The following is an 11,241-nucleotide window of genomic DNA, read 5'->3' as shown; positions in this document are numbered from 1 at the left end:
AGGCGCGGGGCCGCGGGGGCCGCTGGGAGTCGTAGTCAGCCCGCGGGGCACGAGGTCCGCCGGGCCGCTTCCTTCCGGTCGTCGCCCCCGACGGGCTCGCGCGGCGCCGCCTCCAGAGCTCCGCCAGCCGCGGACGTTAACTTCGGTCTCCAGGAGGCACGGACTCGCCCGGACGCCGGTGCCGTCGACCGGCCAGCGCGGGTCGCGTCTCCTCGCCATGGGCCCCCTCTCGGCGCGGCTGCTCATGCAGCGGGGGCGTCCCAAGAGCGACCGGCTGGGGAAAATCCGGAGCTTGGAGTAAGAGGCGGGCCGGGGGCGACGGGGGTCCGCCGGGCCGGGGGGTGGGGGGGTGGGGCGGGGGACACACAGCCCGCCACCCGGGCCTGCGTCGCCCGCTGGGAATGAAGAAAGTCTGCGACCCATGCCCACTCCCTCCCTGGCCCCGTTATCGCCTTGTCGGTTAGGCGGAGGCTGATCACTCGGGCCAAACTCAAGGCTGCCGTTATGAGAGGGGCCGGCTGGGCCCTGAGTGGCCTTTTCCCTGAAGGGGGCCCAGGCTTAGGGGGAGACAGTCCTGCAGGAAGGGTATTGAGCAACCTGTTGAGCTAATTCCCGAGGCCCAGGGCAGCACAGAGGAGTTCCCATAGAGGATGAGGGAAAGCGTTCTGGAGGTGCCAGCTGTACTTAGTTGTAAAGTAGTTACTAGATTTTAAGAAGGAAAAGCTGTGCACGAAGGTGATCCTCTGCTGGAAAAGGCTTCGGAGGCACCCTGGACTGTCCTGGGGGGGGGGGCCTCCTCCTCTCCCCTCCCCTCCCCTCCCCCTCAGCCCTCCCTGTCTGCCCCCACCCAGCTTGTCTGGCCTGAAGCTGCTCTCAGAGCACTTGGACCCCAAGCTCCTGAGCCGCTTGACGCAGCTGCAAGAGCTGGACCTTTCCAACAACCAGCTGGAGACGCTGCCCGCCAATCTGGGCCTGTCCCACCTGCGCATCCTCCGCTGCGCCAACAACCAGCTGGGAGACGTCACTGCCTTGTGTCAATTCCCGCAGCTTGAGGAGCTGAGCCTGGAAGGCAACCCCTTCCTGACTGTAAGTAGGGTACCCCCTCCCCCACCTGCCCCGTACCCAGGGCCGGCACGCTTGGGCTGAGCCACAGGTGGACACTGAGCCACTCTCCCTCATCCCCCAGGTCAGTGACAACCTGAAAGTCTCCTTTCTCCTGCCCAAGCTCCGTAAGGTCAATGGCAAGGATGCTTCCTCCACTTCCTCTCAGGTGGAGAACCTAAACCGGGAGCTGACCAGCAGGGTAAGGGAGCCAGCAGGCTTCTCTGGTGTTTGGAAACGCTTGGGGACCTTGAGGAATGAGCAACACTGGGGGAACCCCGAGTGAGGGTCACGGGAGTGCTCTGCCCTGATACTGAGTGGCCTTTATGTCCTAGCCTGACATGTTGCTCTGAGCCTGGCTGTGGTGCTTGGTCTCTCGTCCTGAGAGGTCTGGCTCTCCAGGTGTGGGAGCGGGGCCCGGCCAGGGAGGCTAAGACACTTTCAAGTAACCTTACTCTGGGCCAGTTGCTCACGTGTGGGTTGTTTAGGACTGTGTATGCTGCAGCTAAGAAGGCTGTGGTTCAGTGAGACTTCCAGGAGACAGTGAGGTGGAGACAATTGGGGCCAGAAGATTGGATGCAGAGGTTCCACAGAGGGTCCAGGAGATCTGGGGTGGGCTGGGCTTGAATCTGGTCCCTCTGGTGGCAGGTCACCGCTCACTGGGAGAAGTTCATGGCCACACGGAGCCCAGAGGAGGAGGCAGAGAAGGCCCAGGCTGACTTTGTGAAGTCCGCAGTCAGGAACGTCCGCTATGGGCCTGAGTCCCTCAGCGAGTTCACCCAGTGGCGGGTATGGCCCTCCTCCTGCTGTGCTGGGAGTTGGTTCTCCCAGATCCTCTATGGCTCCCATGCCTTCAGCTGCCCTGGAAGCCTCTGGCCATAAGGATTTATGGGAGAGTGGCATGGGTCAGGGAAGGCTGACTTAATGGTTGCATGGGAAGCACAGGCTGTTTGTCCCAGCAGTTGGGGAGGGGCTGGGGGCCCCTAGGACTGCATGTACCCAGCTTCCTGATGTCCCGGCCCCACATAGGTGCAGATGATTTCTGAGGCGCTGGTGGCCTCTGGTGGGACCCAGGTGCATGAGACCGGCATCCCGGAGAGGCCTTCAAAAGCCACAGCCGCCCAGGAGCCCAGGGTAGGTGTATCGTGCAGCTCTCAAGGCTCCACAGGCCTGTCTTGGCCTTTCCCGCCTAGAGAGACTAGAGGAGGGAAGGGGAGGGGTCCTGGAAATGAGCCCAGGAGATGGCCTCTGATGCCTGGGCGAGTTCAAGCTGACCTTGGGCCAACCCTGGCTTTCTACACCCATGGGAGAGTGATGCAGAGGAAGGAAGCCCTGGGCAGATGGGCCCATGGTCACCAGGCTCTTCTCAGCCCAGCCTTGACCCCCTCCACAGGCCAGACCGATGGCCTTGAAACGATCGGGTGACGTCTCACTCAGCTTGTCTCCCAGCAAGCGGGGATGCCCCTCCCCACCGGCCCATGTGGAGGGCAGCCCCATGGGCTCCGATGGCAGCCAGGTAAGCTCGCAGGGGCCAGGAAGCAGCTGGGCAGCTGGCAGGGAGTGAGGGCTGGGGCAGCTGTGAACCCCACCTCTGCCCCCACAGCCTGCCCTGGACCTGGAGCCCCTGCACTTTCTGCAGTGTCACAGCAAGAACAACAGCCCTCGGGACCTGGAGACCCAGCTCTGGGCCTGCGCCTTCGAGCCGGCCTGGGAGGAGGGTACATCCTTGTGGGGCAGGCAGGGCCAGGGTGACAGCCAAGGGAACGAGCAGGAACAAGCTTTCTGGTCAGGGGGCCGCCTCGGTGGATGGGGGACCTGCGAGAGACAGCTCATGAAGTGTCGTCAAGGCCAGGAAGGAGCTGCTGGGGCAAACCTCACAGGAAACGCTTTTACTTAGGCTGACCCCTCACAACAGGGCAGGCAAGGGCCACATCACAGACCGTGGCCACGTGTGGCGGGGAGGCCGTGTGTGTGATAGACTGCCAGACGGGCATCGTACTGCACAAGTACAAGGCGCCTGGCGAGGTGAGTGCCGGGGCCCTGCTCGTGCGGGACTGTGGGCAGAGTGCCGGGGTTGGGAGCCCAGGCTCGGCCACCCGCTCGCTAGGTGACTCTGTTCTGCCGGGCTTCAGTGCCGCAGGCCTGACCTAGCAGGCACCGTGCGCACGTAGCCCTGCCCCTTAGTGACGCCCTCTCCCTCCTCTCCCCCAGGAGTTCTTCTCGGTGGCCTGGACCGCCCTGACAGTGGTCACGCAGGCAGGCCACAAGAAGCGCTGGAGTGTGCTGGCGGCTGCAGGCCTGCGGGGCCTGGTCCGGCTGCTGCACGTGCGTGCTGGCTTCTGCTGCGGAGTCATCCGGGCCCACAAGAAGGCCATCGCCACCCTCTGCTTCAGCCCCACCCACGAGACCCACCTCTTCAGTAAGACCCTCTCCCACACCCCTGCGGTGTCCCCAGCACCCAGACGCCTCAGTGCGCCCTCCCCAGCACGGTAGGGAGCTCCTGCAGCTGGCGGGCTTCATGGCTGGCGCCACGCTCTGCTCTGGCCGTAGTAGAAACAGCGTGGCTTTGCGGACGACTGACAGGGCGTCAGATCCTGGCTTTGCCCCCAGCTGCTCCATGGCCTTGAAGCTTTCCCACAGCCTGGGCTGCTCTGTGACCTGGGTGGACACCCCTGCCCCCCAAGAGTGGTAAGCCAGACAAGGGTGATGTGTGAGCAGAGGCCTAAGAAGATGGCTGCCTGCCGTGGGGCACGTTAGATTAGGGCGAGGTAGGCAGCGTAGGCACTCGAGCCCTCCGTGGCCCAGCTGTGGCCCGGCCTGCCTCGGGCTGGCCTTGTGACCACGGCCTCAGCCTGGAATGGAGTCCGCGGGAGGAAGCAGGGCCTCCTCAGAGCCGCCTCTCCCCTTCCCATCCCCTGCCCAGCGGCCTCCTATGACAAGCGGATCATCCTCTGGGACGTCGGGGTGCCCAACCACGATTATGAATTCCAGGCCAGGTGATGATGCTGAGGGGCGGGGGGGCGGGGCGCCAACACAGGGCCGCGGTCTCACACTCTTCCCCACCTGCCGGCAGCCAGCTGCTCACACTCGATGCTGCCTCCATCCCGCTGCGCCTCTGCCCTGTGGCGTCCTGCCCGGAGGCCTACCTGCTGGCTGGCTGCGAGGGTGGCTGCTGCTGCTGGGACGTGCGGCTGGACCAGCCTCAGAAGAGGAGGTGAGGCCGGCCCGGGAGGCCTCGAAAGCCTGGCCGCGGCCAGTCCAGACGTCTGACCCTGAGCGGGACTGCCGGGGGTGGTGCCCAAGCTGTGCCCTGTTCTGGGCAGCCAGAGGCTGTTTTCAGGGGCCTCTTCCCAAGTCTGGTCTGTCCCCACCTCCTGCCAGTCTCTCGAGGAAAGCCTCGTGACCCATTCCTTCCCTGGTGTTCAGTGGGGGGGAGGGGGACCGGGCCGGGTCACTTCTCTGAGCTGTGATCACCTCACCTTTGAGGGCAATGGGGAGGCGCGGGGCTCATCCGTACCTCCCGGTAGGCCAGAGACTGAGCTCAGCATAGCATCCCTGCCCTTGCGGGGCTCACAGCCTTGTGGCAGAGACAGGCATTAAAAAAGATGGCCCGTTACCCCCAAGGTGTGAGGTCAGGTGCAAAGAAGACTAAGGTACCATGTGAGCCTAGCAGGGAGTCAGGCAGAGGGGGGAGGTGCTCACACAGAGGCAGCAGCCTGTGCACAGGGTGGGGACAGCTGCCTGACCCGGGAGGTCTGGCCCAGCTTGGGAAGCTGGAGGAGATGGCACAGGAGGTGGTGAGGTTGGTCGGGCCGGGGCCACTGGCCGTCGGCCCCGGTAAGATTGTGAATTTTGTCCTAAATGCAGTCGATGGCCTGGGAAGAACCTTAGAGGTGGGTGACAGGAGTGAGGCAGCTGCTACATGGAGGCAAATCCCAGAAGCTTCAGCACGGGCTGGAGCAGTTGTCTGGCCCAGTGCCTGTGGTGGCCCTGTGCCACACCTGGTTAAGCCCTGGGCCTGCCCCCTACCCTTTGCCCACCCACATCTGTCTGGGGTCCAAGCCCTGTGGTGGCCCACGCCTCAGATGGGTCTGCTGCTCCTCAGCCGCCTATCTGGCTCCAGGTGGCACGGGGACCGTGGGCAGCTGCCGGGCGGCCTTTCCAAGCAGCGTCGACCCCATACGCTTCTCAGCTTGGAAAAGTGCAGCAGTCACTTCCCACCACCCTCTGGCTCCCGGCACCGGCCCAGAGCTGCCTGCCTCTCCAGACCATTCCCGGCCCTGCCCCCCAGGATGGGGTGGGAGAACCAGCCCCTCCTGCTCCCGAGTTCCCACCACCTGTGGCCGTGTCCCCAGAGGTGCTGGCTCCCCTTCCAGGGCAAAGCCGAACCTCTCCAGGGCCCGGGACAGATCTTGTCGCATCTCCTAGTTGGGGCAGAGGGCACGTCTAGAGGCACACGGCTCCTGTCCATGCAGGGGTAGCTGACCGGCATCTGCTGCTGCCCCGCAGGGTGTGTGAGGTGGAGTTTGTCTTCTCCGAGGGCTCGGAGGCACCAGGGCGGAGAGTGGACGGGCTGGCGTTTGTGAATGAGGATGTCGTGGGTGAGTGAGCCCTGCTCAGGGACAGCCTGGCTGCCTGAGAACCAAGGATAGGCCCCGGTAAGGCCTTTGTGGGTCGCTTCTCCCTGGGCTGGGTTTTTTGGTTTAAAATTTTTTTATTTTGAGAGAGAGCACAAGCGGGAGAGGGGCAGAGAGGAGAGACAGAATCCCAGGCAGGCACTGCACCATCGGTGCAGAGCCCGACGTGGGGCTCAAACTCCCCAACTGCGAGATCGTGACCTGGGATGAGATTGAGTCGGATGCTTAACCGACTGAGCCACTCAGGCGCCCCTCCCTGGGCTGGGGTTTAGGGGCTCCTGAGGGGTCCCCGCTATGCGACAGAAGTGTTTGTGGAGAGGGCCAACCCCAGTTCTCGCCCGCAGCCTCCAAGGGGAACAGCCTGGGCACCATCTGCCTGTGGAGCTGGAGCCAGACGTGGGTGGGCCGGGGCAAGCAGTCCACACTAGCGGTGGTGGTCCTGGCTCGGCTGCAGTGGTCACCCACCAAGCTGGCCTACTTCTCGCTCAGCACCTGTCCTGGTGAGCCTCTTCCCCCCCCCCCCCCAGCCGCCCCATCCCGCCCTCCACCTCCCGGAGCTCCGCCCCACCTTTCGATCTCAACGTGTGTGTCCTGGCAGATGAGGGCATCGTGCTGTGTGGAGACGAGGAGGGCAACGTGTGGGTCTATGACGTCAGGCACATCCTGACCCAGCAGCCTCCACTGCCAGCAGCTCCGCAGGCCCCGACGCAGGTAGGCACCGCGTGTCCCTCTCCTGCCGCCGGGACTGCTGTGTAGGAAGCGGGAGCCCAGCCCCCCTCTCTTCCCCCCAGATCCTTAAGTGGCCCCAGCCCTGGGCCCTCGGCCAGATGGTGACCAAGACCATGGTGAACACAGTGGTGGCCAACCCCACCTTTACCTACCTCACCGCTCTGACAGACTCCAACATCGTGGCCATCTGGAAGAGACCGTAGCCAGAGCAGGGCCTCCTGCCTGTCGCGGAGCACCAGGGACACAACTTAACTTATTCAGCTTTGGGGCTAATGACAGGGAGCTTTTTATCGGCGAATGTTTTTATTAAAGTCTCTACTGTTTAAGAGAAGACTGGAGAGCGGTTTGTGGCCCCGTCTGGCGTTCCTAGTCTGACACGGGCAGGCGGACCTGGCAGCTGAGGGACTCCTGGAAGCACTGCCTCCCTGGCCGCCCCCCAGCTTTGCAGTTGTTGGTCTAGAATGAGGGATCGCGCCACCTTCTCAGACAAAACTCTTGAGTCTTCCACTCTGAAATACAGCCCCAGAGTAACCGTGCAAGAGGTCATCTACCTCCATGGAGCCTCGCAATCCACGTGCTGTGTGGTCACCTTGCTTTAGCCCACATCCAGGTCTCTTCCTGCCACACTTTTATTTGGAAGGTAAAACAGACTCTATGTACATACACATTGGCTCTGGAGGGAGGGGCTCACCAGGATGTCCCCGAAGCTGGGGAAGCAGCTCTCTACTTGAGGCCTGGAGAAGGTTCCAGTGCAGGTGCCAAGCAAGACCCCTCCAGCTTTCTATTCGATGCCTTCTTGCTTGTCTTTGATGGCCACCTGAGCAGAGAGGGGCAGCAGAGCACTTAGCCGGAGAGGCCCGGGGCTGGGTGCCGGGAACACAACCCCAGGGTCCCTGACAGAGGTCTGCCAGGGAACCGCCACCCTGGCCCCTCTCCCGGGAGCCGGGCAGTCAGCAGCGGCCCCACCCCATCTGTGCAAGGTGCAGATGACACAGATGTTAAAATCTGACAAGCCGTGGATCTTTCCCGCTCTATCTTGGGTCTAGACTTTGAGCCCCCCTGCAGGGACAGGTGTGGCCATCCCCCCTAACTATGGGACTCCCCACCCCAGGATGAGCTGCCCCCTCCAGAAATGCCCTGGAAGCAGCCAGGCCTTACAAACCAGAGTAGCCGGCACCACAGAGAAGACTTGGGGGAGGAGCCCCAAGGGGCCATAAGAGCACCCAAGGAAAACCTGGAGCCCTCAGTAAGGTCCCACCCATGCGTGCAGACAGCAGGCTCCATAACCCCTTAGTCCGCACTTGCTCGAGACTATAGTCACATCCCTGCTCGGTCACCACCTGCCCCCAATGGTTGCCCCGGATGTGGGCACGAGAACATCCCCGCCCCCCGCACAGCTGGCTCCTCACCCGGAATCGCTCTTCCAGCAGCGAAAGCTCGCTGATGAGGTCTGTGATGGCATTGGTGAAGGCCTCCTGGGGGCTGTAGTCCGGTGTGGTCTGCACCCGAATGATGATCTTGTGCTCCAAGGGGTGGGGGACTTTGTAGCCCGCAAACAGCACCTGGGGGTCCTTCAGCAGCTGTCTGGGACACACAGATGGCCAGTGTGACGCAGGGAGGCTGAGCCCAGCACCCCTGGGGATTACCAGGCCTATCACCAAGGAATCTTCCCATTGGGTTGAAACCTATAAGCAAATACAGCCGGGGGGCTGACCCCAGGTGGCTCCCTGCTCTTGATTTCCCCAAAAAAAATCCTGAAAGAAAACGCTTCGAAGATAGACCACATGGGGAAGCCTCTCATAAACACATCTGTGGGAATCCCACGTGGTAAGCAGGATTTCCAGAAAACTTCCCTCAGGGGAAGTCAAAAGAGCCCTCCCTAGGCAGCCAGGATTCAGTAAACCAGAACACAAAATACGAAGCCCGGCTTCCAGCCCGATGAGAGCAGTAAAGGCAGCAGGGGGAGAAATCGAAGTCCTCTGGGCAACACGGGCTGGCAGCTGCTGCCCACACACAGAGGGCCCCGTTCTGCAAGGCTGTGGCGAAGTGAACTGAAGCCCGGGGGACGTGCCTCGCCTTGCATGGGAGCGGCGAGGCCCCAGGAGGGCCTGAGCACCACCACCCGGCTCAGGGCAGGACTCGGCCAGAGAGAAGACAGGCGGCCAAGTCCACCTCCTCCTTTCAGCCGGGAGACCGGGCAGGCTCCTGCCCACGACCTCAAACCTTGGAAAGACCCGGCCTCACCGATAGTGCTTTTCATCAGTGAAACAAATCCTTGGGCCGGAACAGCAATCGCATCTGGCCGGGATCTCACCGGCGTAAACAAACACCCACCAACCAATATCCGCGCTCTGTCCACAGGGGCGCCAGGTCACCACAGCCTCTCTCCCACCTCTTTCCTTTACTCTGTACGTTACAGTCTCTGGCACGTGTTATCTTTGCATGCCAGGTGTTACTGAGGTCACCGTGACAAACCGGGGTGGCCGGGGTGGGGGGCCACTAATCCTGACTGCTGCTCCGTGCCCAGCCCCAAAACACAAGTAGGTCTGCTCTCCTCTGGCTCCCTGCGCGTTCGCTTCCTTTCCTCAGCTAGATGAGCCAACACAGAAACATGGCTACGTGAACCGACACGGGTCAGTGTCCTGCAGAAAATGCACGTTTACGTGTGAGCTGCCAGAACAAGCACCCAGATCTTCCAGTAGCTCAGAAAGACCAGGAAATCTGGAATTTCTGCTCTGCCTCAGAGAGCCCCCTAAACACTGCCCAAGAGCCTTTGCCTTGGAACTTACGATTTAATGATGTTTCCTAGCGTGTGGTCTTCTTTGTTGATGGTGAACAAACAGGCATTGGGCACCTTGGTGTCCTTGTTAATGGTAATCCTAGGAAGAGACAAGAGCAACTGATGGGGAACAGGGTCTCTCCTCCCCCAAGTCTAAACCCTGCCCTTTAACGCTGGCTCAAGTCCTACCTCCTCCTGGAAGCCTTCCTCAATCTCTTCAACCATAAAGACCTCTGACTCAGCGCGCAGGGTGGCTACGCCCTGATTCTGCAGGGACCCTCACCTACTCTGGACTGTTCCTTGTTCCTAAAGCAGAGTTCCTCCACCTTGGCACCACTGGCATTTAAGGGCGGATAGTTCGTTTTTGTCGGGGGCTGTCTTGTACACCACCGCAGGACACGACCGGTATCCCTGGTCCCTACTCACTAACTGCCAGGAGCACCCCCTTCGTGACAACGAAAAATGCAGACACTGCCAAAGCCCCCCTGGGGGGCAAAATGGGCCCCAGTGGACAGCCTCTGCTCCCAAGGGAGACTAAGTGGCTGGTAAGGGCTAGACCACAGAGCCCTCCCTGCATGCCAGGCTGTTAAGAGAAGGAAAAGCCGATGCTTAATTGACTTTCCGTAAATTACCTCGTTAAGCTCCCCTAAGAGAAAATCCTGTGATTGAATACAGCAAGAAGCCCATTTTCCAGAGGAGGCTTCAAGCAGATTAAGTCACTTGCCCAAAGGTATGGAGACGTTAAGTGGGGTATCCAGGAGCCAAGCCCAGTCTGAGACCACGAGACACCCTTCTCCTTCCCCCTGCAGGCAAGGGGTCACCCAGGGTTCCCCACGGGCGAGTGAAGATCCCAGGGTTCCCCACGGGCGAGTGAAGAGCCTAGGAGTCATCACTCTGGCTGCATCAGGAGGATGAAAGCGGCGGCCAGGAAGAGAAATGAGGAGGCTGTCGGATCCCAGAGGAAAAGCACTCTGGCATCAGGTACCCTGAGTTCCGATACAGACCGCCACTTCCTGTGTGCCGGGGCAGTTAGCCTCTCTGAGCCTCAGTTTCCTCCTCTGCAGAATGGAGACATTCACCACCGCCCGGCAGGGCAGTCTCAAGTTTGGCGTACGCAGGGCGAAGCGGACGGGACGCCCAGTAAAAGCTGCTTCCGTCCTCCCGGCAGTGGACGAGCCGGAGGAGCCCCAGACTCTGCCCGCGACCCCCGGCCCGCCCCGCCTCCACTTACTTCTTCTCGCCCTCGAAGAGCAAGAACGACTCGAAGGCGGGAGGGGCGTTCATCCTAGCGTCGCAGCCGCCACCACCGCCGCCGGCAGAATCCTATAACACCACCTCTTCCGGGTTAGAGGCTGCTTCCGGGTTACTCCGGCCGGGCCGAACCCGCGTGAAGACCGGCTGATTGCCCCCTATCGGCCCGGAGGATGTACCGCAGGCACGAGAAAAGCCCGTGGACCGAAGGCGGGGGCGGGGGCGGGGGCTGGTGGTTCTGCGCATGCGTAAACCCGGAGTCGGCTCCTTGTGCTCGTTCCCCTGTGGGCGCGCTTCGGCCCCCGCTCGCGGTGCCGGCAGCTGCTCTGCTGGTGCCGAGAGGGCCTCTCCGGGCTAAGTGGCAATGTGCCCCTCTCCGCTTCCCCGTGCCCCTTGATCCTTCTTTGGAGATGTGCCCTCGGAGTACCCAGCGAGGCCCTCGGAGGATGGAGCCAGGGCGCAGTGGGCAGCTGTGGCCGGCGGGGGGCGGAAGACGCCTCACGGGCTCCCGGTCCCCGGGCCAGTGGGTTGTGAAGCCCCCGCCAAGGCCGCCTGCCACGGGCCCCCGGCTGTGCCGTCCCTGGCTGGCCAAGGGGGCTTGTGGCCTAATGAGCTTCTTGTTAGCCAGACAGCGGGTAAGGGCTGGGGACAGGTGTATCCAAGGGGGAGAGAGGAGCTTGGAGGGGCAAGTGTAGGAGTCCGTTTTCATTGGTTGGTATTCGGCAGACTACGGTTTAGGGGTTT

The 11,241-nt window shown here is 62.0% G+C and overlaps 2 protein-coding genes across 2 annotated transcripts; one reads left to right on the top strand and one right to left on the bottom strand.

Annotated features, from left to right (window-relative positions):
- Nucleotides 1-68: 68 nt before the first annotated feature.
- LRWD1 (leucine rich repeats and WD repeat domain containing 1) lies at nucleotides 69-6,798 on the top strand. The gene is made up of 15 exons (XM_030301425.1): nucleotides 69-297; nucleotides 852-1,086; nucleotides 1,187-1,303; nucleotides 1,750-1,890; nucleotides 2,131-2,235; nucleotides 2,495-2,617; nucleotides 2,705-2,819; nucleotides 3,017-3,126; nucleotides 3,313-3,520; nucleotides 4,025-4,097; nucleotides 4,175-4,315; nucleotides 5,611-5,702; nucleotides 6,083-6,238; nucleotides 6,337-6,449; nucleotides 6,530-6,798. The coding sequence occupies exons 1-15, from the start codon at nucleotides 218-220 to the stop codon at nucleotides 6,668-6,670; spliced, it is 1,950 nt and encodes a 649-aa protein (XP_030157285.1). The 5' UTR covers nucleotides 69-217; the 3' UTR covers nucleotides 6,671-6,798.
- Nucleotides 6,799-7,078: 280 nt separating this feature from the next.
- Nucleotides 7,079-10,593, bottom strand: POLR2J (RNA polymerase II subunit J). The gene is made up of 4 exons (XM_030301430.1): nucleotides 10,478-10,593; nucleotides 9,257-9,346; nucleotides 7,877-8,051; nucleotides 7,079-7,284 (listed from the first exon to the last, which is right to left on the bottom strand). The coding sequence occupies exons 1-4, from the start codon at nucleotides 10,528-10,530 to the stop codon at nucleotides 7,249-7,251; spliced, it is 354 nt and encodes a 117-aa protein (XP_030157290.1). The 5' UTR covers nucleotides 10,531-10,593; the 3' UTR covers nucleotides 7,079-7,248.
- Nucleotides 10,594-11,241: the final 648 nt, after the last annotated feature.

Source organism: Lynx canadensis, chromosome E3 (genome assembly GCF_007474595.2).
Source record: "Lynx canadensis isolate LIC74 chromosome E3, mLynCan4.pri.v2, whole genome shotgun sequence".
Taxonomy (NCBI): domain Eukaryota; kingdom Metazoa; phylum Chordata; class Mammalia; order Carnivora; family Felidae; genus Lynx; species Lynx canadensis.
Note: the sequence above shows the minus strand (reverse complement) of the source record. Positions and strands in the feature narration are given on the sequence as shown.

Excerpts from the sequence above, each read along its gene's own strand:
- LRWD1 (XM_030301425.1), top strand. The coding sequence starts at position 218 with ATGGGCCCCCTCTCGGCGCGGCTGCTCATGCAGCGGGGGCGTCCCAAG. Across the intron at positions 1,891-2,130 it reads GCGAGTTCACCCAGTGGCGG|GTGCAGATGATTTCTGAGGC; the intron begins GTATGGCCCTCC and ends GGCCCCACATAG. Across the intron at positions 4,098-4,174 it reads GATTATGAATTCCAGGCCAG|CCAGCTGCTCACACTCGATG; the intron begins GTGATGATGCTG and ends ACCTGCCGGCAG.
- POLR2J (XM_030301430.1), bottom strand. The coding sequence starts at position 10,530 with ATGAACGCCCCTCCCGCCTTCGAGTCGTTCTTGCTCTTCGAGGGCGAG. Across the intron at positions 9,347-10,477 it reads CTCTTCGAGGGCGAGAAGAA|GATTACCATTAACAAGGACA; the intron begins GTAAGTGGAGGC and ends GTCTCTTCCTAG. Across the intron at positions 7,285-7,876 it reads TGCTGGAAGAGCGATTCCGG|GTGGCCATCAAAGACAAGCA; the intron begins GTGAGGAGCCAG and ends CTCTCTGCTCAG.